The sequence below is a fragment of the Aythya fuligula genome, chromosome Z, assembly GCF_009819795.1.
Source record: "Aythya fuligula isolate bAytFul2 chromosome Z, bAytFul2.pri, whole genome shotgun sequence".
Taxonomy (NCBI): domain Eukaryota; kingdom Metazoa; phylum Chordata; class Aves; order Anseriformes; family Anatidae; genus Aythya; species Aythya fuligula.
Genome location: NC_045593.1, coordinates 45,705,636 through 45,732,624, shown reverse-complemented (window position 1 = coordinate 45,732,624; position 26,989 = coordinate 45,705,636). Strand labels below are relative to the sequence as shown.

Sequence of the window (26,989 nt, the reverse complement as noted above, 5' to 3'; positions counted from 1 at the left end):
TGCTGTCTTTTCACAGTGGAAGTGAAGGCACTATGCCCTTTCTCTGCAGCATTTTTATGCATTTGAAGGCCATATTCTTTGTTCCACCAAATCTTCTCCTCTGTACGTTAAGCAGACGCAGTTTGCCTCACTAAGCAGAAGAATGCTGATCCGTAAAGAAAATCAGTATTAATGCCATCAATCAAAGGACTTAATTTATGCCCTACTTGGTAACATCAACAAGAAGGGTCCGGATATTCCCTATCGTACATTGACTTCTTTCAACTGTACATAATTCAAAGGCACCAATAACTAACAGTTTTAAAGCTAAAAGATTAAAAAACAAAACAAAATAAAAACAACAAACAGCTGCTCCAATTGACTGTCCTGAATTTCATTTTGCATCTTAATGTCATTGTATAATAAAATGCTAACAGCATAGATTCAGGGTTAAAGAAAGAGAAATGATTAGGGAACACATTTATTTTATTCACATTAGTTGTCTATAGAGACCAAGCCTCTTACTACTTCATCGTGTACGTTCAGAACTAAGCTCCTCATTCCAGGTAACTAAGTCAGATTTCCCAGTTCGGTTTTTAGAAGGCTCCCACTTACAACAAGCGCATAACAGTTAACAGACAGAGCAAAGCCTACAACAGCTTCCCATGACCTAAAGTAGAAGCTGCTCCAGATCAAATTTAAGCTTATTTTCCAATGGGCAGTCATCCAGACCACAAAAACCACCACCATTCACAGACTGCTGCTGTGCAGCTTCAGTGTCCAAGGTTTTAAAATTTCATAACATTTACCCTTCACATAAAACAATTTATACAGTATACTCAATGTAAAACCCTATGCTAATACAGCATTAAATTTAAGATGTCAAAGCTTACAGAAATCAAAGATTATGGTTAAGGTTTCCAGAGCAACATGAAGTCTTGGTCTCTTTTGGTTGTGTGTTATGATAACGTACTCCTTCACACAATATCGTAGTATTGAGAAATGTGACAGACTATGAGGCATATGAGACATGACATTGCTTATCTTATAACCACTTCTCTTAATCTGTGAAAAAGTTTTCATTTGGAGACTTTATTACAGCCAGTGTTTCAGGAGTAAGATGACAAGTTGTGGGTATGTAGGAGTCTTCTTACTCCACACATACTGTATTGCACTTTCTCAAAAACTGACAACATAACCTCTGACTTCTTGAATTATGTGTATTATATCACCTACAGAAACAAAAGAAAGATCCATTAGGTGTTTTCCTTTAAAGCACACCTCCAAAAGTATTACTTTTACACAGATGTATGGAATTATTTTTAGCATTTTGGATGCAGAATATAAAGAACTCTTAGGATCGTGTTCCTTAGCCTCCTGCTAGAATAAATCAGTGTTCCATTGCAGAATTAGTTGGGTAGTGTACAGCCCGTGTACCTCACCTTGCAATCATGACTAGATTAAAAAAAAAACAAACATTATTACACATCCTATTTGGTAACACGTGTTTGATGCACGCATCGGAGAAAGGACTTATGGCTGAACCTTCAATCCTCATTTTTAAGTGCCTGAGTCTGCAACCCTACATACCACTAGTGAACTGTTGGTCAAAAAGGAAGTTTAAGAAGTTCAACACAAAAATAATCTTCCCTGAAAGCTGTGAGTGGAAAGTAATAGTATATAAATTTGATGTTCTGAGAAGTGCTAATGTTAGATACTATGATCATATACAAGCACATTTCAATTCCTGTGTAGGAGGGTGAAGTCAAATGCAGAAAACGCACGTAAATATTTGCCTTGGCTGAAAAAGAGCAACAAGATCAAAAAGAGCACACAGCAGCTGTCATGCCAAAACTAGAGGAACACAAAACACCCTACATTTAAAGACAGAAATCTGCAGAGAACTCTACATAGCAGAGGTTGAAATGTATTTGGTGCAAAGCTGGGAATGGCATCAGTGCTTTCCTCAAGCATTCACTGCTGTACCCCAGCCTCTTCTTCAGCAGCCCTTGCAGTAGAGCCAACAGACAATGATGTGTCCACATCGAGGCCCATCATGTGCCATGATGCCTACTTATGAAACCAGAACACCACCCAGAACATACCTGCCCCCCTTCTGCCCTCTTGAAAATAGGTTCAAAGCTTAAATAATGGGATATGACCATGTTATGCACAAATTCCCCTATGCTTCCAGTAGTGACAGGATTGATGGTGTGCACACACCTACTGCACTCAGTCATTTCTTCCTTCAACTGATGATCGTACACATCGATGAGATAATGGACCATCTTGATAGAAAGGTCTGACTTGGAAGTGTGTGACTTGAAAGTGGGAAACACAACTGACAAAACTTTCAACTATCAGCAGAAGCTGAATTTAGGCTGCAATGCACTTTACAGTAATATTTAGTGTCAACAGCAAAATTAACTCAACAGATTACGGTTAATTTCTTCAACTTTTTTTTTTTTTTAAGCTACCCAAGCCTGAGTTTAGAACAAAAACCTGACAGTCCATATACACAGTAGTAAAACATTTTTTTTTTTTAAGTGCACATGAAATACCATATCATAGTTTTAAAAAATAAAATAAAAACTAACATTTTTGTTAAAACTTTTAAATAAAATCAGGATACAGTACTTATAAAAGGAAGCTTGTTTCATTTGTTAAGCTGAGCAAGAAAGACAGTTTTCAAGTATAAGCCATACTTGTTTTGCATTATTGTACCACCTATATTTTTTCATACCAAATAGATGTATGAAATGAAGACACCATGAGTCTCAATTACTGAATGGCAATACATTCTTCCTGAAATTTGCTAGAAGTCAGAATATATTTTATTCCATTTGAAAATAGAAACTTTTTTCCTTACATAGTTCTCAACACCAAAGTATTGTTCAGACCACATAACCTGACAAAGGCATCATTGAAGTCTATAAAAAAGGTAGAAATGTAGTGACATGAAATTTGACACTTCACATCATTTAACATGCAGTAGATCTCACACTGAAAAAGACAGTGAACAAACTAAAATTGGTGCTCCTTCACATCAACTAAGCCAAGGAACTCACTGCCGCAGGATACTGAAGTTAATTAGAAGCTCCAAAGCTTTGTAGAGAGACTGAGCAAAATCCAATAAAAAAAAAAAAACAACAACATTGCAGTCTAGAAATCACCCCTGTCTCTGGAAGCTCCGAGTCCTCAGTAGCTCAGAAAATATGAAGAGTTGCTTTGTCAAATCCTGTTACCATACTCAGATTCTGCCACAATGTCTGAGGGTAGCAAATGTGCACACGGGGAAAACTGCTTAGCATTGCTACCGACTTTAGGAATATAATCAGGATTCAAGAAAGCGAAGTGCACTCAAAATATTTAAAAAGAATTTAATCTAAAATGGTATGCCATAGCTTATGATAATGTACAATTTAGTCAATGTAAAATGTACACTAGTATCATCATAAATATGAATTCATCACTTTACATTTCATTTCAAGGAGGTATCATGTTTTGCAGAAGTTCTACACATTTTAATGTTCATTTAATTAAAACAATTATAGTCCAACTCATGTAGAAAACCTTCATTTCACTACATCACAAGATGTAGCAGTGGATGGTTCATCTGGATCATCTGTACTGTGTTTTTTCCATAGAAAGTTCTCATTTTTTTTCCAAAGAGAACTTTCACACACACCTCTCTTTTCTGTCACTGCTTGAGGTACTCTTTCACACAGCTTCTCTATGACTGCCAGGTCCGTGAGCTTTCTGAGGCTCTCCTCATTCTGCTCATTCAGCATGTCCCAGAAGTCTTTCGGTCTTTCCTTTGATTTTTCTACTTGCCCTGAAGGGATTCTCCTTGGTGATTCCGTAGGCTCATTTCCACCATTTCCGAAGAGGTCATTGAGAATAGAGGTATCTCCAAGCAAGTCCACAAAAGACTTCTTATAAGTCTTAGCTTTTCTCTCCTTGTTTTCTGACTGAGACAGGGATCTTTTTCTTGGCAGCTCTATTACTTCTGAATCCTGCTGTTCTTCACAGCTTTTTACAGACAGCACCTCAATTATTTCTGATTTACTGCTTAATGAACCAGATGCCATAAAATCCTTGAATGCCTGACTGTTTCTCCTTTCAGTATCTTGAGTAGCATCAGTGAGTGATTGTTTGTATTTTGTATTTTTAACACACACATTATCTTGCAAACAGGAATCACTGTGAAGTTGCTCTACTTCTTCACAGCTTTGCTGTTTCTGCATTCCTGTAGTTCCACTCAGAAGTTCTTTAGCTGATGAAAGTCTAGACTTGAGTCTTCCAAAATTAACAACAGATTTTCTTTTTCTGGTGTTTCTTGCATCCGCTTCTCTTTCCACATAATCATGAGAAACTTGTGCTGGTATTTCAACTGGAAACAAAGATTCCACCTCTGGATGCTTCGAAATGTAAAATTCTCTCAACATCTTCTGCCGTGTTTCTGATGTAGCTTTTGTAATATGTTCTGCAAGTTCTTCCACTGATCCCATATTGAAGTGGGATACCATTTCCTCAAATTGTCTCCTGTAATAATCAAAAAGAAAAAATGTTTTATAACCAACAACTTTAATTAGGAACAAAAGAAGCAATTTTCAAAATGACTTATATACCAACTATCATAGTGATTTCCTTGTCACAAGGCCAAATTAAAAATATATACCAAATCCGAATTCCAGATTTGCCAACTTAGCAATAGCTTTCCACTTTCTTTTCCACATACCACCTGGCTATCTATGTATCAATGGAATTTAATTATCAATATTGACAGCAAGAATTTGGGGAAAAAGGAAAAATAAGACAGAAAAACTCTTATCTTTCCAAAGATGAAGGGGAAAAAACATATTAAAAGAAATATTAAAAAAAATACTGAGTTTCACGATAAAAAGTTATATATAATGTCCAATCTTTTTACAGTCTATGAAAGTGATGAAATCTAGACAAAACCAGTAGGCAGTCAGAAGCTCTCACTGTAACATTTCTTGTTTCTAGACAGCTAAAACATTAGTTTGCAATACTGCATGGTGCACATACCATGAATACTGTGGTGATGACATCTGCACAGTGTCATATAACATATGACAGATCGAACCAACACATTAAACTGATTTGTGGATTCAGTTTGTTTTATTAATCAATTATGCGACTCCATAAAGTTTGAGTGGAAGTATCCCATTAGTTCTGCTCTTGCCACAGAAAATCATCAGTATTCCCTGAGTAGGGTTGAACCAAAGACAACAGTAACATTTCAAGCCTAGAATTTTACTTTATTCTCACCTACGTATTTCTTTGGGTGTCTTTCCAACCAAGAAGGTGGTTGAACCCACTCTGTGTACTTTTTTGTTTTTCTGGATCACAGGATGCACAACATAGAGGTGTTGCTTACTGTTCAACATCATTTCTTTCCCTCTTTTCATAATGTTCGTCCCCGACATCTCTTCTTCAGAGTTTTCTTCATCTTTCTAGCAAAACAAGACATGGAAATTGTCAAAACCACTGTGTCTCTGAAACAATGTTGTTATGACTGCTTCTGAAGCTCAAGAATTTGTGTGCCAAGACTGGGATTCAGAGCTTCATTGTAAACTCTGTTACGTCATCAGCTTCCTGGTACAGTGAAGGGAAGTCTTAGTTCTCTAAGAGTGAAGTGGGATACTGTTCCAAACATGTTAGTTAGGATAACTGAAAGATCACAAAATTCTCTAATACACTAACAGATGTTACACAAATACTTAATCTCATGCCATGGGACCCAAACCTCAGTTAGAACCTCCAAATATAATTGCAAAAAAAAAAAAAAAAGAAAAAAGATTTATCTGTATGTTATAGTCTTAACAATATCTTACTTGATTTATCTGGTACAATATTATTTAGATTCTCTGCTTCCTAATAATTCCTGATAATATATATTATTATATATAGTGATACAAATAGAGATACTGAAATTAAGATAAGAACATTTTTGTCAATATCAAGGCATCTAACACACAATTTATAAAACATATAAAGTTACTTTTGAAAGTATCACTATGCTTGCCTGAAAAAGTGGAGAAAAAAACTACACATTCTACTTACATTATAATACAGATAAGAGCAAAACACACTGTACTTGTACACATCTCTCCTCTCTCAGAAGGCAACATGAACAGTAAAGAATGCATTTGAACAGGGCAGGGGGGAACAAAGAAAAACAGAAAAGCTATACCATCTTTTCCCCAAAATGAGGTCAGGGAAAAAAAAAACAACTGCTTAATGACGTCCTCAGTCCCCCTACTGATACTATCTGAAAGATGAAAGCACAAACTATGTTCACACCTTGTCATCTACAGTTCAAAATTTGGTTTTGGATCTACAGTGTTTCTTCCCAATGTGTTTCTATTTGATCCATGTCCACTTCCTTTATTTCCATGGGCTGTTCACAATGTTCTTGAGCTTTAGGATTGCACATCTGTTCCCAATCCATTACTTTGGCAAGTAACCTCAAACTAGCATACAAAGAGAGTTTATACTAAGGGACTTACAGGTATAGATTTTCACTCTTTAACCTACATGCACAATTCCAAACATCAGAATTTCAATACATTATTACAGTAAACAAAACTGAAACTAAGGCTCCAATTAAGATTTTAAAAACTGTCTATATCTCAATATTATGGTGATAGCAACAAAATTAACACTGAATTAGCAGATATCATCTGTCGCATAAATATTGTATAGTTACCTTGCTAATTCTGTATATATTTAAAATATTTACAGGTTTCTTTCCTTTTAAAAAAAAACACATTTGCATAGATGATACAGAACTTACTCGGGAAAATATATTGGAAAAAAAAAACAAAAAACAAACCAATGCCGGTTTTGAAATATATCTGTTTTGATGTAATTTTGGCATGACAAAATAGTTATATAACTCAGACTTTACTGTGACAATGCATAGGGTATTTGTCACTCTGTCAGGAAATTAGGATTGTGTAATCTAATAATAATTGCCTGACCACGTTAATGCCTGTCTTAAAAGTATTTAAAGCCTCCATAAAAGTACATTCAACTACCACTTAATAAACAAGACCAAAGTATAAAAGGCAGCAACACTTTGTTTACATATCTGTTCACACACAGATTAAAAACTCTTTGGAGGAAAAAAAAAAAGGCAAATTTTGTAGACATACCGGAAGTTGTATAATTCTGCAGAGACAAGCAATTTCTGTTGAAAACTGCTAACTGTAAATAACTTCAGATATGGCATATTTACTTCAGGAAGTACAAAACTTAACTGCATGGACTAGCACTGCCAACCAGAAAGAAACAGCAAAATATCACTGTATACACACAGACAGTTCCTCCTTTTGTACCCAAATTAGCAGCTCAAAGATTTTTGCTGACTCTACAAAAATTTAGTGGAAACAAGTCATCCCAAGAGTTGTGAGAGTTAAGGGCCACTGTGAGTTACTCTTGAAAATCTTATCACAGCTCTCTGCAGCAAGGCCAATTAGTTACATGGCACCCAGTTAGGCTGAAACGCAACTGGCTCTCTTGAATTTCAGAATGTTTCTGAGAGTTTGCCAACTTAAATCCATCCCCAAACTCATATTCGTATACACATATCTACACATATGTATGCACGATAAGCCTAAGCATTTTATACCTAAGCATTTTGTCAGTAGAACTAAAAGACTTGTTTCAGTAGTTTTTCTCACGATGGGTCAGCACTGTCTAAAGGTCCAATCTGAAGTTTGTTACTCTGGATGACACATGGCTGATGTTCAAGCTACTGATAGCATTTCCACGTGTATAGATGAAAATATTCCCTGTATTTTTCTACTTGCATTACCATAAAAAAGTTAAAACTTCAATCAACACTTCAGCACTGTATTTCTTAGCTTTCTTTTCAATCTGATGTCATCTGTTAGTGATTAATTCTACTATTTCCTCCCTCTCAAAAAACCTTTTTTTTTTATTCCCATTAAATACTTGCCTTCTAACTTAACAATTCAAATCAATTTTATGATGAAAAATTCCTTTTGACAGCTATTTTCTTTTTCTCAAGTGCTTTCTCTACCATCACATGTCCCTCCCGTTATCTGTTCCTACATCCAATTCCACTTTGACTTTAGAAACCTGGTCTTGTGAATCTGAATTATCATGTGCGTCATATGCCTCAGGCAATCTTGCAAAGTAAGACAAATCAATTGAATCTCATTCAGCTAGGAACCTCTGACTGTTGTTATTACATTACTGACAATAGCACATTCAACAATGTATTCATACAAAGGGTTTCCCATTCAAAAATTTATGACCTGAAGAAGGGAATAATACAGGAAAGAAAAATCCTTCACCCCAAGGGTTCTGTGCATTGGAAGTGCACTTTACCTTTGCTTATCTTATAGTATTGTATATTAATTATTTTACTTAAATAACCACAAGTGCTGTTGAACTTCTTAAAAGAACATGCTGATGAAAAAGAATTCTTGCCAAACATTACGCCATCAGACACATCACTGTGTTCATTTTTTTTTGTGTGTACTGCAGTGCACATCTTCTAATTAGCCTTATGAAATACATGATGTAAAGCTAAAGCAATCATTAGTGGATCCCAAATGTATTTTAGAAGATCTTTTTTTAAAAAGGATTGACAGCAATTACAAAAGGAGGCTTTATTAAATACTTAAAGTACACATAGAAATTTTCACTGCTCAAAGTACAAATTTCCCTTTAAACTTCACCACTTATTCACTGGTCACCTGATAAATTAAGTGCACATATACTGAATTACCTGTAACACACCTTTATATGTTACTGCATTCTTCACATTTTCTCCTGTCTCTAGCCATTTCACATTGGCATGGGAAACAAGTAACACCTAAATTCCTTTTATCAAAGCCAAAAAGTACTAATGTATTACTGAATTACTGAACATTATATTTTTACTACTGTCTTCAAACTTCTGCCATTCCTCTTTGCCAAGAAAATCTCAGCACAAAGCTTAGGAGAAATAAAAAATTTATCTTCAAACACAGGCATGTATATAACACACCCAAAGAGCTATAGATACAAGTTGATCAGTAGAAGCAACATTTTTTTTGGATTCAAAAAAGTTACATGAGAGAAGATTACACTGCAGAAAACATCCCAGTAAATGGGGAGGGGCAGGAGTGTGTGTGGAATGTAAAAAAAAGAGCAGTAAAATGAAATTCTGAAGTGTAATTGTCAATGATGGAAAGTAACATGTAAATAAACAGTCATTTCTTCTTGTTTTACACTTATTTTCTTATCCTGTCCCATCTTCATTTATTGCATTGGCTCTAAAGAGCCTTTTCACATAAAGCAATAGGAAGGAAGAGTGGTCATTACATAACTTTGCAGAAAACAGTTTTAAAAGCATTCAGAAAACCTTGGGACTCTTACCACTCATGAACAAATGTCAGAGAAACCATTCATTTTCACCTTTCATGTTCCATTTAAACTCTGGGATTTTCAACTTAAATATGACATATACACCCTTCCTATCTTTCTGCCACAGCAAGTATTTTCCTCTATTTCTTCTTCATTTGTTAGGTACTTGTCTTACTCATAAAACTATACCTAAGGTTCTGGATACTACTAGTAAGTTCCAATTTCTTGGAGTTGCATTCTATATACGGGCTGTAACCATGAGTCCGGCACCTGCACCTTTGAAGTATTGCACAGTGTGCATCAGTGCACACTTAAAGACTCACGCTCTTCAAGGACATGCAGCTGAGAATCAAGCAAAAATGTAAGTGCTACAGTGCAGCCGTCACTTCTGCTTAGAGATTCCAACAGCTCTTGGATCTGATTGCTCCATGCGCCTGCCACCACACAGTTACAGGAGTTTTTAAAACAGCATACACATACCCAAGCCAATTCATGTCTATTTTTGATGGCAAAAAACTTCTACCTAAGTCCTTCCTGCTACAGGCACAGAGAGGTGGCTGCGCCCTGTAGCAGTGAATGCAAACATACACATATGAGCATCCTCACATGTGACCGATCATTTTAGGTCTGTGACTTCCGCCTTTTTCTCTGTAGCTCCTTCAAGCACAGCAAGAGAGAACAATGTTCATCTTAAGTACAGCAAGATGACAACGTGTGATAGAGCAGATGAGCAGAGTCTAGGGGTGAGATGAGTAGAGAAAAAGACACTGGTGCTGGGATAATACTTTTTTTTAGGCTGTCTCTTCTTGCCTATGGCATTTTCTTTAGTAACAAGTTTGAGGATAATGAAGTTCCTACAGAAGCCTGAAGATGAAAACATGTTTGCACAATTACTCCTCATCCATAGCTGCAGGACATCTGAGTATCATCCCCTCTTCTATTGTTTAACTGAAGAACCATTAATGGCAGGTACCTTGCCGGGTACTGCTTCACAGCAGCAATTCCCATCTCTGACTTCCCCACTCACACCTGAAGCAGTGTTACTAGCTTTTCTCTACACAGGAAACCACTGCTGCCAGATATCCAGGATATCATCCCTTGAAGAGTTTTGTTGTTTATTTTTGTTTCTGAAGTGAACAAGAATAGCCTTCTCAAATACCTTGTTACCTCAATCAGAAAAAAGCATGAAAACTCTGAGTTCAGTATGACTATCCTCTTAAAATTTGGCATGCAAGCAAATAATAGAACTGCAAGGTAAAATATGGCATACATTTTCCCACTATTCTCAAAACCCGACAAAACAGACAATTTCTCAGGTATATTACAAGTTGCAGCGGATATTGGGCAATTGCTATTTTGACCAAGTGATACTCATTGTATTCCAGTGACTGTATCTATCCAAATTACAATTCTATATTATTTTAGTTAATCTTTTTTCCCCCATTAGTTTTCCTTTTTTTTTTTTTTTTTTTGGTTCTCCCCATCCCCACTCCCCAGAAGCCTTTTGGATAATATATATCCAAAAGTATGATTTTTCTATATTCTGTTCTTGAATATATGCTATTCTTAGATAGTGTTTTTACTTTGTCTACATTTTATATACTTGCCAGGACGTATCATATATAAACAGACTAAAATGTTCGTTACCTGTTTGTCTTTGGTCTCATTTTCTCTGTTCTACACCTACTCATGTCCAACAAGAATTTCTTCCTAAATCATTTTACATGTCAAGGAAAATGGAGTATAATAGTGTCCTCTGAAAATTTCACATAGTTTATCTAAAATTGAGGTCCCTCCACTCAAGATCATAGAAAAGCTATCTTCATGGAATAATCTGAATGCTTCCACCCAATTTTTAAAAGAAAGCAGAATTGCTTTTCTACTTACAGATGATACAATACTGAACAAATTATGTACTTCAAAGCATTATAGTGACTTACACATCCCAGTTTGAAATATGCCTGCATCTTACTGTATATTAAATCAATTTAACACATACATTAATTTTCCTTCTGAATTTAACTTTCCTAACTGAAAGACAGTCTTAGCCAGATTGAATTGATCTATCATTCTAGCAGAATAGGATTATAGAATGAGAATTAGAAGTAATTGCATGGCTAATGTTGAGTAGCTCAACTGTCTAGAAAATAAAGCTAACCTACTCTGGAATTTTAAAATACTCTTGAACAATTGCATTTATATTAATTCTGAATTAAAATGAATTCTATGACACCTAATATTTGATAATATCATAGCAGACCAATAGCTGAAATACCATCCAAGCTACAAGAAAAAAGTTAGACTTAGATTTAGCCAGTGTTCCTATTAGTCCCCCAAAATATTCAACCAACACACAAAGCAGGACTTGCAGTTTTATGTTTACCAGAGCATGGATAGACCAATATTTAGCTACACCTGCTGATAAAATAAAATTTATCAAAGCAGTATATATTTTCCCATTCTTCATCTCACTTTTTTTTTTTCTTCTCATCCAAACAGAGACTAAGGACTACACAGACTCTAGTATTTTGCTTGGCAGTGGAAAATAGCCTACTAAGTCAAATGAGGACAGAGTGCTTTCTTTCTGTTTTGCATTTACTTCTGAGTTCCACTGTTTCTTCTCCAATACAGTACCAGCAAATTTTCTCATTGGGAGCAGTTTCTTTTAATTTGTTGTTGTTGTTGTTGTTTTTTAAAATAAAAAATTCTTATAAGCCATATGACCTTTTCACAACAAACACAATGCCATAAATTATGTGCCACTTATTGTTACTGTTTGGATGAGAGGAGATAACCAACCTATCTCAAAATTCAAAGCTAAGGTTAACTTTATTCCAGCAGAAGTCTATGGATTTTCATCTACCTTCTTTTCCACTCCCACCCCTCCATCAAACAGCAGCAAAACAGAAAGCCAGGCATGTACACCATAAAGAAAATGCAACTTACATCGCAGAATGTCACTTACATGCTGACCAAATTTAAAAATACCTACACCATACTGAAATAGTTAATTCCATTGTAAACTGAAACAGTAATCTCAATAAAGCAGCATTACAGGCCAATCATTTGGGAACAATTACTTTAAAGCTGAATGGCATTCCCCATCCCAGAAGAGCAAGCATAATGGAATGTTATCTCCCCAAAGCCTACTCATTGTAAACAACTATCTAAACTTGTTGAACCTGAAAGCTGTGCAAACACACTGCAATCAGAGTTACTATAACTGATATAAAGTCTTTGTTTAAATAATCTACAAAATGTCAATGCAATACAAATACAATAAAGAGAAATTCTTAATAACACAACTTTTTTATTTACAGTATTCTCAACAGCACTTAAATCTGCATTGGAAATACAAAGGGCACGTTTTTTCTCAGGCTGACAGCATGCTTAGTTCTCTCATTTACACCACATTGCAATAACATAAAGAGGGGTTTACCATTAATCCAGGTTTTACTACAAAGCATCCCGTTATTTCTCTGTCCAACACTGGCAAGACTGCCAAATGTCTGTCATCCAATTCAGAGGATTAAGTCTTCTTTTATAGTGTGATTCTTGTACCAATTTATAAAAATACAGATATAGTTTCTTAGAGCTGGTCACAGTCTATATTTTGGCCTGAATTCATGCCACAGAGGTTGAATATGACAGCTGGCAGGAAGCAGAGGGGAGAATACATCCTCCCCCTTTCCAGGCACCACATTTCTGTTGCCATAGTGATTAATCCTCAATTGAATGGCTGTCTTTGTACATTTCTTTTCAGTAAAACTAAGTAAACTTAAGTTGAAAACATACAGTTGGCTGACAAAAAAAAAAGACTCCACATATTCAACAGGTACAGTAGAAGTTCTATGTGACTAATACTTTTCCACGTATTAAAAAGGGCAAGTTAGCTCTAATGTGGGACATCATCATTTTTTTCAATTTACTTAGTATGCCCTTTTCCTATTTTTGACTATTATGACACATTATGCCTTCTGTAAAGTCTTCCCCAGGCTTCAGCCCCCTCTCTTCACCCCTCCCCCCTTCCCAGGATTCCTATTGAAGAAATACTTCACAAGTTCAGCTTTACAACAAGTAAAGAAAGCCTACTTCAGACTTCTGTACTTGCGTAAAATATTTCACACGGGTTGTTTTTGCCAATTAATTAGGGAATTAATTAAGGAATGCAGTCATTTAATTCAGAATAGACTAGAAACATTAGAAGATATTTAATCTTGACTCTGGGAGGCTTCTATTCCTTATTGTACCTAAGAAAAAGCTTCACAAAAAACAGTGCAAGTTACCCAAAAAAACAAAGTAACAAGCCCCTACACTGCAGGTTGCTTTGGAACCTGGAACCCACCAGGAAAAAAACCTCTCAAATACTTCATTGATGATTAAGATCTCAGAGAAAATGTTAACACTTTCATTTTTACCTAAAATTCACAATGCCAGAAGAATTTTGAACAAAGTATCACATGAATGAATCTCAAGACTTCTTTGTTTGCTTCCTGAAAGGCTGAAATAACTGTACACCTAGTCTGAAAATTACACTCTGGCTTTAAAAGGCCACCATGTCTGGTCTAGAGGTTTCTTTCACATTTTTTGTAGAAGTGCTTGTTTTCAATATTCTTTTTTCTGTAGTTACATGAGATAGCTGAAAACCCAAATAAAGAACTTATTTTTTAATAGATAGTGATGAAGTAATAGACAATTCTTCACTTGTTTGATAAAAAGAGAATTTCTAACCAAGTCTATTTGCACAGATGTATAAACAGATTTGAATCAAAAATAAAATGCGGAATGAAGATGATTCAAAGGCATTAGAGCAGCCTAAAAACAACACAGAAAATGCAAGCAAACAAGATTGTTACTCTAGTATCTTTTTTGTTTTTTTAACATAATCTTATTCCTTCATAGTTCTATAAGAAATATCAGAAAATCCTTCTTAGAAATAATCTACTGTGAAATAGCAGATGAAGTCTATCCAGTGTATCAGTAAGGAAGCTGCAAAGAACAGTTCTCAGTAGTTGTTACTGTGGTAGATATCTGCCACACTAAATGACATGCATTTTCCACTCAGGAGTTTAGAACACTGAAGTCTGGTGTGATATTCTCTGCATCATGGTATCAGACAGCTGACCTGCAAACTGCAATCTGAGAGACACACTTAACTGGTCTCTGAAAGACTTAGTGCTAAAAATACATTGCATAGCCCAGAACCTGCAGAGGATGGACTTAGTGGAAATTACTTGAGATATAATCTATATCTTCAAAGTTTGTTCAGAACAGCTGTTTGCCACATTTCTGCATGGAACAAGGAACTTAAACACCTCTTCCTATTGACACTTCAATGCCTTTCACATAAATAGCACTATCAGAAACATCAGCTCTTTGGGAGACATCATATAACAGTACGTTCTGCTCTTCTGTTCTCTCTTCCCCAAATCTACATTGATCTGACACTGCCAGTTGTGGTCAATGGGCAGAATTTGGACAATTTTCAGACACTAGGTAATGTGTATGACTCAGAAACTGTTGTTAGGAGGCTAAAATATTGTTACCATAATTCCAGTTTTCTGCCTTTAAGGGATATCTAAATGTATAAGTACTATGTCTATCTAAAGTAAATAAATTAAAATTTCTAATCTTTTAAGTGCATTCCTTGTTATATTTGAAAACTAAAGTTAAAGCAGATATACACTGCTACAGATGTCTATTTATGATAGCTCCTTCTGTAAGATGACAACAGCTTCTCTCTTCACTGGAAACATCACTTCATCTTACCTACAGCTACAGCATTTTCCATTTTTATGCATTCTGATGACCTCATCAGACAAAGGGTAGATATTCCCCAAAATACAGTATCTTTTAGTTTCTTCAAGAGCATGTGATAAAGACATTTGCTTGCTTCTTCCATTGTCATATTCAAACTATCTTCAAATGGTTATCTTTCCTTAATTCAAATACTGGACAGGACTCAGTTTGGCTAGTAATATTCATCCACGATGTGGTTTACTTTCTCGTTTGTCTACTTAATGCGTATATCATCTTGTTACTTTTACTACTTTTAGATTTTATCTAATTTTTCACAGTTGAGAATTTGAGAGAGCTCTCACATGTTTTACTCTCATTTCATGATGGCACGCTTCATATTCTGTTTGCTGTTACCCAACCCAACTTAATTTTCAGCCATCACATAGAATCTGTGGATATCCACACTAAACAAGAATACCCTATTATAAGAGTGGATGTTCTAGCTAAACTAGCCAGTTTGTACAATTCATTTGAAAACAAACAAGAATTGAGAGTATGACCGTGTTCCCTAACACCTCTGCAGAAAGAGTCAAAAGCTCTGCAACAGACTTAGAGGTGTCTATCAGCCCAGTTCTGGACACTGGAGCAAAAACCAAACAAGAAGAAATAGTAGCAAGAGCTGTTTCTTGTGGAAAAGAACCAAGACTTTGTTTCAAAATGCCTTTAGAGGTAGAGGAGGTTAGGAGGTTAACATACTATGTTTCATTAATCAGAGAAAAGGCAGATGATACATGAATCATAGCACAAGTAACATTAAGGACAGACTGACTATTCCTTACTGGATAGAAAACATGCTCAACTGAAACTTACACTTCAAAAAACATACATTAATACCCACTGCCCAGATCTCACAGACTTTCTGAAGTCAAATTAAGGAAAGAAACCATCAACAAGACACCTTTTCCTATCCTTAAGTTCAAATCTTACACTTTTTATAATCAGTTCATTAGTTACCCATGTTCTTAAGTACAATTTCCTAAATTCCTGTAAAGCTTTCTTTGACTAACAAAAAATTCCTGTTCCCTAACCTTCTACCTCGATTCCCCAGGATCCTCATGCGTATTGTAACTTGTGGGCAACTTAAGTGCCTACATTAGTCTCCATGCTTCAGCAATAAAGGACTAATAAACCTAGTTTATCCACTGTGGATAGGAAAAAAGATGAATTCAACAAAATGTCAATATTCTGATGAGGCCATCTTAGTTGCTTATTACTTATTATTTTTGCTTATTACTTAATGCTTATTATGTTGTTGCTTTCTACTCCTGTGGTTCTAGATTCATACATAAGTAGAAAGAAAAATGCTTTAGTCAATCTTTGAGATCTGCAGGAAAAAACAGTATTTCCAAACAGAAAACACATCCACTTCAATTGAATGCTCTGTTAGTTTTCAATGTTTTTGCATTCCTTTCCCAAAAGAGTCATTTCTTAAAAATAAAGTAAAATAAATTTAAAGGCAGAAACACCTTATTATAGACAGATTGTAGATCAAAGCAGGAAGACACAGTTGGCATAGATAAACTGAACAGCATAAAAAATATTTTGATCGTCAAAAAGAGACTTATGAATTGAAAATACCAATTTCTGATCAGTCTTACGTAGAAAATCAGAAAATTTGATTAAATGTACTTTAAAAAAGGACATATCATTCATAGGTCTTCATGATGCTCTCAAATAAAGCTTCAATATAAAATAACTATAAAAAAACTTCTGTTTAAAAAAGTGATAATTCAAAGTAAACAGAAACAGCTATACAATAATTGTTAGTCCCTGTTAGAATAATGATGCTAGAAATCAAAATAAATGAGAAATTTCAGTTATCAGAAATTCTGTTTTTCTTTCAAGAACTATCAGGTTATAGTTAAGATTCCAGCATTTAAGACTATCACCATTTCCCTAAAACTGTGATGGAAACTTAGCTGTATTTTTAAAATAGTATTACATCTAATACTAATCTGTTGAAATCTTTTTCGGTAAGCTTCACTTGCAATCAGCTTTTTAATTACGATGAATTAGTTGCTCTGACAATGAAACCAAACTTCAACTAATGCAAATTAATTGAAAAATGGTCTGATGGCCAGAAGAGCAAAAACGATCATATTTTTCATAGAAAACGTTTTGAAACTAAAATAATGAATAAATGAACAGAATAAAAGTTATATTCTAAGTAGATACTCTTTTCAGATGATTTTATGAGGCTTTAGCAGCTTTTTTTTAAAAAAAAAAAAAAAGCACAGAACAAGGAATTCCAAGCTCCGTGTTTAAGAATAGGCAGCCATAGAGGAATTATTTCTAGATTAATGCTTTCTATGTCAAAGCAAGAACAGGAACTGAAATCAAGAGGCAGCCTTCTCCATAATTACTGATATCTTCCTGCCTCATTCAATCTCCAAGAGAATTGATACTACCATTGCTTCTGAGTCAAAGAATAGATGGCTTAAACTGACAAGTTAAACAAGAGAAATAAATTTATAATATTTGTAGTCACACAGGCTCTAGGTAATAATAGGTAAACTGCACAAACAATACAACTGAACTCTCACAAAATAAATGTTGAGAGAGATGGATCAACACACAGTTGTTCGAAGTTGTCCTTTCAACATTTTCTTTCATTTATATTTAATTTTATTAATGTTACCAGCAACACCCATTAAGACAGCATCTTTCTACATTCCTGAGTATTTTTGACCTACTTTTCTGTTAAGAAGGGACATTCTAATGCAAATGTATTGGAATTGAAAGGCCTCACTTTACAACAGTTGGCCTGGTTTGATCTTCCCAGTGTAAAAATTCTTTGGCATCCCTGCTAATGGCTCTATTAGTTACAGTACATCAACAACACTGGAAGAAACTCTTTTAGCCACTGTGGATGTTCAACATCCTAGAACGACAAAATCTTGTATCTACAATTCCTACAGTGATTGCTAATATGTTTGTAAAGACTAAACTGGTTATTCACGAATTACTTATTATATGGTTGTGGTTTATCTTAAGGATCAGTCTAGGAAAATGCAAATGTTTATTACAATGCAAACAACATCAAAGCGTCCAGATAATCAGAGTAGATTAAAACCACTCTGTAATAAGAATAAAAATACACAAACTGTACCTGAATTTATTCCAGATTGTATGTATTCCAAATGTAATTAAAAAGACGCATGACCAACAAAAAACTTAAAACGTATCTGTTGCTGCAAAGGAGCTCTCCCAGTAAACTCTAGTTTTATGTTTCAGACATTAAGCGCAGACTCTAATGACCATTAATTTAACCCATTACAGCAACTGCATGTTTCCACCCTCAAAAAAAAAAAAAATCTTCGAACTGATTAATGTTTGACTTTCCATGCCACAGAGATTTTAGCATGTGCTGTGGAAACTGGATTTTTGTTAACTGAATCCAGGTCAAACTGAAGATTTTTCAAGCCTCAAATCAGAGCAACATGGCACAGAATTTGATTTCGAACACCTAATCTTTACTCCTACTGTTTCTCTCAGAGAAAAATCACGCAGAGGGGTGCTCTGTTGCTCAATTCCCAACTCTTTCAGGGATGACCAATACGAAAAAAAAAAAAAAAAGGTAATTTATTAGACCACCATTTGACCCTTCTCCTCCTCCTCCTCCCATCCTCGGTGACTTTGATCATTCACAGTGGCCATTAACAAAAAAACCACCAAGTTTGTTACAGCTTTTTAAGATGAAAAATGAGGATAAAAATAGACTAAAACCAACATTTCCCAAACATTTCTCTTTACCTTGGCACTACAGACTGTTACATTAGCAGGGAGCTGGGAAAATTGCTTCAACTCAAATACATCTCGCACTGCCCACCGGCTCAAGTGATTCTCAGCCTTGCTGGATCCAACCACATTCTGATTCGAATGTATATAAGCCACTTCCTGAACACCATCTGAAATATTAGGAGAATGATATCAAAGATCTTGGTTATTCCAAAACTCTTAAGGTACACAGTTATCCTCAAGAAGCATATCGTATCTTAAAAAGGTTTTACTTGAAAGCTGTAACTTTTGTTATTATTTCACTCAGCCCTAGGTTTCCCTGCTCTGTGAAATTAACAACAATCATTAGATTTATCCAGTTTAATGCTGCTGCCATTTCAGTGTGGGACTTTTTCAGATTGAGAAAGAAGTTTCAAAGTGTCCATGATTTAATGGCTGCAATACTGATGTTTAAAGTTCAGTCACTAACAGAACCAAATCTTCTACATGGTATTTCAAACTCTTAAGTCACATAAATAAAAACTAAGACATGTGAGGAAAAACTACCATCCCTTTCAAGACTTTAAAGTCTTTACTGTTTACATGGCTCAATTTGTGAATTCTTATTAAATCTTTAATCCTAGCATTTTTCAATGGACAGTAAATGTTCAAGAAAATACTGCAGAGCAGCCCATTTCCCCAGAAGACAGGAAAGTAAGGCTAGCAGGTAGAAAGAGTAACAGCAAGACATTATGAGATAACTTAGTACATTGTTACAAGATAATGAACAAAAGAACTTAAAACCTTCCAACAGTGGTAAATTAAACACATTACTACTCTAGATTAAAGAAAAGCAAGGTAATTAAATGAATAGTTACCTAAATATTTGTCCATCGATTCCACTTCGTGATCCTGATGGTCAAATTCTGCTTTATGTGCATAACTTTTATGCCCAGCGTAACTGCTGGACTTCTTTTCTGCAACAGTGCACATTCTATCTTGAATAGGATGGAGGATTTTGGACCCAAACCGAACTGTCTGTCTCTGGCTTTTACACTTATAGCTTTGCTTTCTGGCATGAATCTTCTCAACTGGTAAGTTATCTTCAGAGGATGAAAATTCATCTATGTTCTGAGATTCACTTTCCTTTTCTTTTCTACTGGGTTTCGCTTGCAGCTGAGATTTGGAGCAGTTACCGAGTTCATTGCTATGGGCATGCCTTTGTTTCCGTCTTGGAAAGCTGGAAGTTCTCAACTTTTCCGATTCAGAATTACAGGGAATTTCAATATCATCAGACTCATCACTCACATCACTTGCACCTTTCAAATCTCTTGCACTGTTCTTGACATCTTCAGAAGACCTGATTTTGCTGACATTTGATTCAGTACTACAGAATCCAAGTTGCCTACAGTCTCTTTTAAATATAGACCTATCTTTTGCTGACTCTAAAGGATTTTCAGACAGTGATCTGTGTATTTCAGCTCTTTTAGTAAGCATTGCTTGGTGGCATGCTGAAACTTGGGTTGGAAAGATAATGTTATCATTCTCTTCAGAACTACTTTCAGTTTCCATCACTACATCATTCTGCTTTGAAATGCACTGATCCTCATCTTCTCTATCCTCTTCCTCCTCAGAGTTTGATAAAACAAGCCAATCTGCACTACACATTTCTTGTTTGTCAGTTCCATTTGGTGACTGAGCAGCTTTGCTGCGCTCTGAAACATGCACATGGCTTAGATGTTTCTGAACACGAGTACATTTGCTATTTACATTTGTTCTTGTAGTCTGACCATCAGAACTTGAATGATAAGAGTTGTCATTATCATTTTTTTTGGTAGTTTCAATTTCACTCTGCAACAATTTAGAAAAACCACACTGCATTAAGGAAAGCTGTCCCTTTGTTACTGTTAAATTATTTGCACTGCAAGGCCTCTTTCTGTCATTTCTTTTCATGGAAATTTCCAGCATATCATCATCACTAAAATCATTATGAAGATCTATTTCTTCTCTCTCTAACTGTGCCTTAGAGTTTGGGGGATCTCCATCTCCTCCAAAGTCTGGTCGTTCATACTAAAAAAAAGAAAAATAGATTATAGCTGTTAGATACTACAAACAAGGTGAGGCAGAACAAAATCTTTAGCAGAACAATAAAGAAGACAACACTAAAAAATTGTTAATGCATCTCAGCAGTGGGCAGCATACTCTAAATCAACATTCGTTTTCCTAATTCACACCCATATTTTTTCAGTTTATACTAATCTTGTTGCAACTTTCCATCTTTCAAAGGTAGTTTGAAAAGTGACTTAATGATTCAAGCCATAAAAAAGCCTTTTTATGAATGGTATTCATAAAAAATCTCATTGCACTATGGTCAACCTCCTTGTATAAGGCAGCTAACAGTTTAAATGAGTTGTAAGTACTTAAGATTCTGCTCTAAAATTAGTTGAACCCTACTGCAATACAACAAAAATTACCTCCAGGCAACCTTAAAACACTTAAAAACCTATAGGAGTCCGGAGTACAGCTCTAAAATTGTATATTACTGTGACAAGAACTGTGACAATATGTAAATGGGAAGTCAGAGGGTAAATACTCAACTTTTTTTCATGTAAAAAAGTTTTAAAAGTTCAGCTTAATATATTAATCTTGATACAATCCTGCCTGTGAGAGTATTTAACATAACCCAAAAATTGTGTCACCAAGTCCAATTTGAGGTCATGACCACTGTGAAGTCACACTGATTTAAATTAGTATTGATAATTACCTGCAGAACCTCCCTTCCAAAACATAAGAGATAGCAGCTAATTTTCAGTATAATTCGCTGTGATATGATATTTTCACCCTTAGAGGCCATATTCTAGACTCTATTGCTTATTTCCCAAATCAACTTAATATAGTGTTCGGTCAAAAAAATAAATAAATAAAATGTTTACATTTAAGCCTAGCCTTTAAAGAAAAACTTCTCTGGTTCCAGAAGTAAGCCTATAGATTCATTACTTGAATTAAAAAGCCATGACTGAACAAACCACTGATACAATAATCGCTGTTTTAGTCCATCAACTAAATAGCCCATGTCTTCCACAGAGGGCCAAAAAGCCTGAAACAAGTTTTCAATCCTCTGAAACAACTCTATTCCTTTCCACAATTACCTAACCAAAATCTTCCAAAGAGCAGTAGGTGCCAGATTCTTAAATGACTGGTTGTTATAGCAGGTCATATTGTGATAGCATAAGGCTATCGCTCTTAAGGCAGTACAGAGCAATCCATCAGAAAAGAATGTTGCTGTATAGTAACAGCATGTTAGTAAAACTTTCATTGAGCCTGATGATACCGAAGTACTGTAAAGGTCACAGAACACTGTAACACCAGATGTTCAAAATATTCTATTGTAAATCCAGACAGCAGAACATTATATAATGATTTATAATATGTACAACAAAAGGCAAGCAGCCAATGAAAGACGGCAAGTGCAATCACATGTAAAAGCATTACCAGCCTAACAACGTACCGACAACATTTGCTACTGTAGTGTCACAAATTAGAGAGACATTCACACTCTGCCCTGTATCCCACAGAGATAACTCACCCTTTCTGAGCTGTATGGAGGAGACTCTTCCTTTAGCCAAGTAGTTGCTGTCATAACTCCCGCTTCTACTCGCCCTTCCCTCTAAAAGAAATCAAAAATATATAGAGAACAAAAATTGTATCCTCTCAAATTAACAAAGGCAGACCTAACAATATATTTTTTTCCCTTACTATAGAGGTATAGGCATCTAAAGTATAATAAGCAAACCCCAGACAAAGACCTGCATTTTAGCAATAAACTTACTTCTCTTTTGATCCAAACCCATGACCTGCAGGAGCACACAACCCACGGGAAAATTGACCTATTGTATAAATTGTATCTTACACGGTTTCAATATTTTTTTTACACCTTTCTTCCTCCACAGCAGAATACTTGCTACAATTATATATATTAATAATTACTTAAAAATAATTTGCACTACATGTTTTGGAACTGGGACAATAGCCTACAGAATATGAAACCTCAGTTGTACAACTCCCTCCTGTAACATAGAGAAAAAACAACCTTAAGCAAATCAAAAAACTGTTCAATAAAATTTAAGGAAGTTTTTCCAGCTTATATTCTGCAGAGAAATTAGCAGGCCTATTTCATTTAAGGTACTACCAAGAAACATGGTTAAGGTTCACCATTCTGTTTTGTAAAGTGCTTCCATTCAAAATTCTGACAAAATATCTCATGAGAAAGGAAAAATATAGAACTAATAACCAAAAGTGAAAGGGAAAGACTTCACACCTCTAGGATTTCTTTGGTAAGACAAGACCCATGAATCCTGAGTTTGAAAAGGTTATGGATCCCAAAAAGCTCTCCCTGATGTTCCTTTGATCCTTGCACTGCCTCGAAATACCGCTTGGCATTTTCACTTCCAACCACCGCGCAGTGTAGTTGCTAAAACAGAACAACACAATAGATTTCAGAAGTGTTTGCTCCAACAACATGTCAGAATTTCCTGGCATCTATGTTATATACACAGCTTTAGTTAGAGACAGCAGAAATTCCTAAGGGAGGATATTTTGCTTTAATTTCCCTGACAGATGGTGGTATAATAGACTGTGGTATAGTATGAAGCTGCTTAGTTTTACTGAATAAATGAATACACATCTATTTCAAATATTTTACTTCACTGTTATCTAGTATCAGATACCTACTATAAGAACTACTGACACTCCCTCTGTATCTTGACTACTTATTTTTTTTACACAGCCTTTGGCATTGTATACTTACTTAGTAAACACTAAACACAGCCACAGGATAAAATATTCAGAGATTAATAGAATTAAATTATTATGTACTCTTCCAAAGTAGCTTAAACAGAAGAGACTAAAAAGCCTTCCACATGAAACAGAAACATGTAAGTAAATAGTTTATCAGGCAGAATTCAAGAATTCTTGAAGTCGGGGAGATTTAGTTTTATACAAATGTTGAAAAATGTGCAGTCCTTGGAATAATGTATTTGACTTTAAGAAAAAGAATGCCAAAACTATGGTTTTATGAATACCAGAGATGTAATACTTTTTGTACCTGTCTCTCAGTTGTTGGTAGTACTTGAGCTCTACTCACTTCTAGTTCTAGCATTGAATAGGCATTTTCCTAGACAGCACGTCTCTTAAACTATGTAGGCCAGTAACTATACAACCAAATTACAGTTTAACTTTAGCAACCAAAGGCACAGATTATATCGTTCTTGAATTATGCACGGTATTCACAAAAGTATACTTCAGGATACATATATAATTTGAGTTTCTGTATTTTAGATTTCAATTTTATTTGCGTCAGACACATGGCTAGGTCAACTAAATGAAAACTGAAACACCTATAAAACCCTTTTTATTTAAAATACTTTGTGAACTTTACCTGCTTATAAACTTGACGTAAGTACATCATCTCCTCCACAGTTCCCAAGGATATCAGTCTAAACACTTTAACATCCTTGCATTGACCAATCCTGTAAGCTCTTTAAAGAAAGTGACTTATTAAAAAACATTTTTTTTTAAATAATTAAAGAATAAAGCAAGCTTGTAGGGCAGTGAAACAAAGATCACCATTCCAACAAAATGAGAATGCTCCAAATCATTTATGAGTTACTTTTCAATTTTTCCAAACTCTCTCAGTATTTAATTCCCTTTTCATTTATCCTTAGTTTTCCACGTTTCTTCTAAGTCCTATCCAGCTGCAAAAACTTTCATCTCTTTGTATCACAAGGCTTGTCTCTCATTTCTCTAAAAAACACTTCCACTATGTTTTTTCAGGGTCTTTTCCCTCTCCCTCTGCATCTGCTCTTGCACAAGATATTCTTGTATTTGCATTATACATGAGTTAGATCATGGATTACTTCGGGCAGTCTGTTCTTTCTTAACTTTATAAAGCACTTTGCAAGTTACAACATCATAAAAATAACTAATGAACAGGCAGTAGATTATCTAAATGGCAAATTCTGGGATTTCTAACAAATTATATTCAGAAAATTCAATGCATGAAGTTCATGAGACGCTGACCCAATTTATAGAAATGTGATCTTAAGAAGACTCTTTTAAAGACGGTCCCTTCCAACAACACGCATTTCTGATATATGTATTTCTGTAGGACAGGTGCACATAAACACCTCTTAGATATCAGAAAGATCCTGAAAGCAGAATTACATAATTGGATGCGACAACAAAAATAAGTTTGTTTCTCCTCGTGAAAATACACGTATCTACTGAATTTTTAAGGCTTCCAATGATCTTTACTTCCACAATTCAAATGTTTGTCCTGAACTCCTAGGGAACATCCTGTGGTCAAAGATCCTAGAAAGACAAACCAAGATTCCTAGAAATACTCCACAAAGGAACACTATCATGGAAGTGAGTGCTGGTAAAAGACTAATCTCCACAAGGGTGTGGTAGAAAAGAACATAAATGTTTTTCTTAAAGGATTCTGGAATTCAAAACATCACTTGAACTAGGGTCAATGACAACGTACTTTGCCCTGACAAACACAGGAAAAATGCCATCCGGCTCTACCCAAGCACTTGTTTTTAGAGATAACAAAGAGTTACAATAACTATGACTTTTTTTATGAACCAACTGTAATGGTGCCACAAAAATAAAATGGAAAATAAAATACAAGATTAAGATATTAAATAAGATACAAAATAATGATTAAAAACAAGAACATCAAAGCTAAAAAAAAAATAATTTAACCAGACATTTCTTACTGTCTTACAGATAAGCCAGACTATTTAAAAAATGTCTTCCCTTAGAAAAATTATAGTTGGACAATTAGATTACACAACCAAAACAAGAGTACAATATAGTTCACGTTACGCATTTTGAGAATATACCTGTCAATAGCCTGAAGATCATTTGCTGGGTTCCATGTTGGATCAAACAGTATTACAACATTTGCACCCACAAAATTAAGACCCAGTCCACCAGCCCTAAAAACATAAAACAAACCAAACAAAATCGACAGAATTATGTGATAGCAAGAACAACACTTTTTTCCCCTCCCCCCCAACGTATTAGGTCCATATAAGCATGAATCTTCCTTGCCTCATTAAATCAGCACTACAGAGATACTGGAAATTGGGGCATGGCTTTGTGTTAATGCTGTGTTGACAGCTCTGCGCTAATGTTGAGCTGACTGCCTCCAAGCACTTAAATAACCACTACTGTGAGATGCAGTCTCCTCACCTAAGTAGCAAGATGACTACGAACTGTATGACCCATTCAGTCACAACCAACTGCTGTGACCTTCACTACAGTAGAAATACTGACTTCTTCATGCAAGCTGAGAGCTATGCAGCCCAATTCCCCCAAGGAGTATACTGTAATTCATAACCATATTTTTAGCAATTAATATTACAGACCCATAACAGAAACAGGAGAAGTATAGCTTAAGCAAAGAGGGACTTAAGCATCTGCATTGAATTTTATTTCCTCTAGTCCCAGTACATGGTCTTAACAATAGTGCTATACTTCTTGGATTGAACTGGTCAAAATCTAGGGTAAGTTGCATCTAGAAGAATGAACAACTTTCACCAGTCTATTTGTACAGTATTTAAGACAACTGCTAAAAATAAAGCTAGCCACACATCTGTGTATGAGCAATACTCGTATACATTACATGTAAAAAAAAAAAAAAAGTCCCTGTAAAAAAAAAATTTCTACTGTTGGGGAAAAGAGTTGCAGAGGTACCAGTTAAATCACCATAATTAAATAGCTGTGGCATGATTACAGGTAAAGCCTGCAATCCAGAAGAGAATTAGAATATACATTTAACCTGAGGTAACTAACTACCTAATGCCCTGGCTGAATCCAACAAAACTGCTCAGTTACTTGAGTTTGAAATGTGCATAGCTGTATCAATTGATAGGAACCACAGTGAGGAAAATACAACTTCTCATCCAACTGCAAAACAAGCATATACTGAACATTCTTTTCCACTGTCTCAACTAATGTTCCTACAGAAAAGACAAAGACTTCTCTATATAACTACAAGCTAAATAATAGCATTTAAGTA

At 35.2% G+C, this 26,989-nt stretch overlaps 1 protein-coding gene across 4 annotated transcripts in view; it reads right to left on the bottom strand.

Annotated features, from left to right (window-relative positions):
* Positions 1-3,334: 3,334 nt before the first annotated feature.
* ERCC6L2 (ERCC excision repair 6 like 2) overlaps positions 3,335-26,989 on the bottom strand; it is a 53,333-nt gene continuing 29,678 nt past the window's right edge. For 3 of the 4 annotated variants that reach the window (XM_032205430.1, XM_032205431.1, XM_032205432.1), the window contains 8 exons: positions 25,809-25,904; positions 24,341-24,440; positions 23,222-23,374; positions 22,490-22,570; positions 19,782-20,973; positions 18,940-19,094; positions 5,275-5,459; positions 3,335-4,524 (listed from right to left, as the gene is read on the bottom strand). In XM_032205430.1, coding sequence (XP_032061321.1) covers positions 3,555-4,524; positions 5,275-5,459; positions 18,940-19,094; positions 19,782-20,973; positions 22,490-22,570; positions 23,222-23,374; positions 24,341-24,440; positions 25,809-25,904 — 2,932 coding nt within the window. In that variant the 3' untranslated portion in view covers positions 3,335-3,554. Of the gene's footprint in view, positions 4,525-5,274; positions 5,460-18,939; positions 19,095-19,781; positions 20,974-22,489; positions 22,571-23,215; positions 23,375-24,340; positions 24,441-25,808; positions 25,905-26,989 lie in introns of those variants that run through there. The other variant, XM_032205433.1, reaches the window with a different exon arrangement.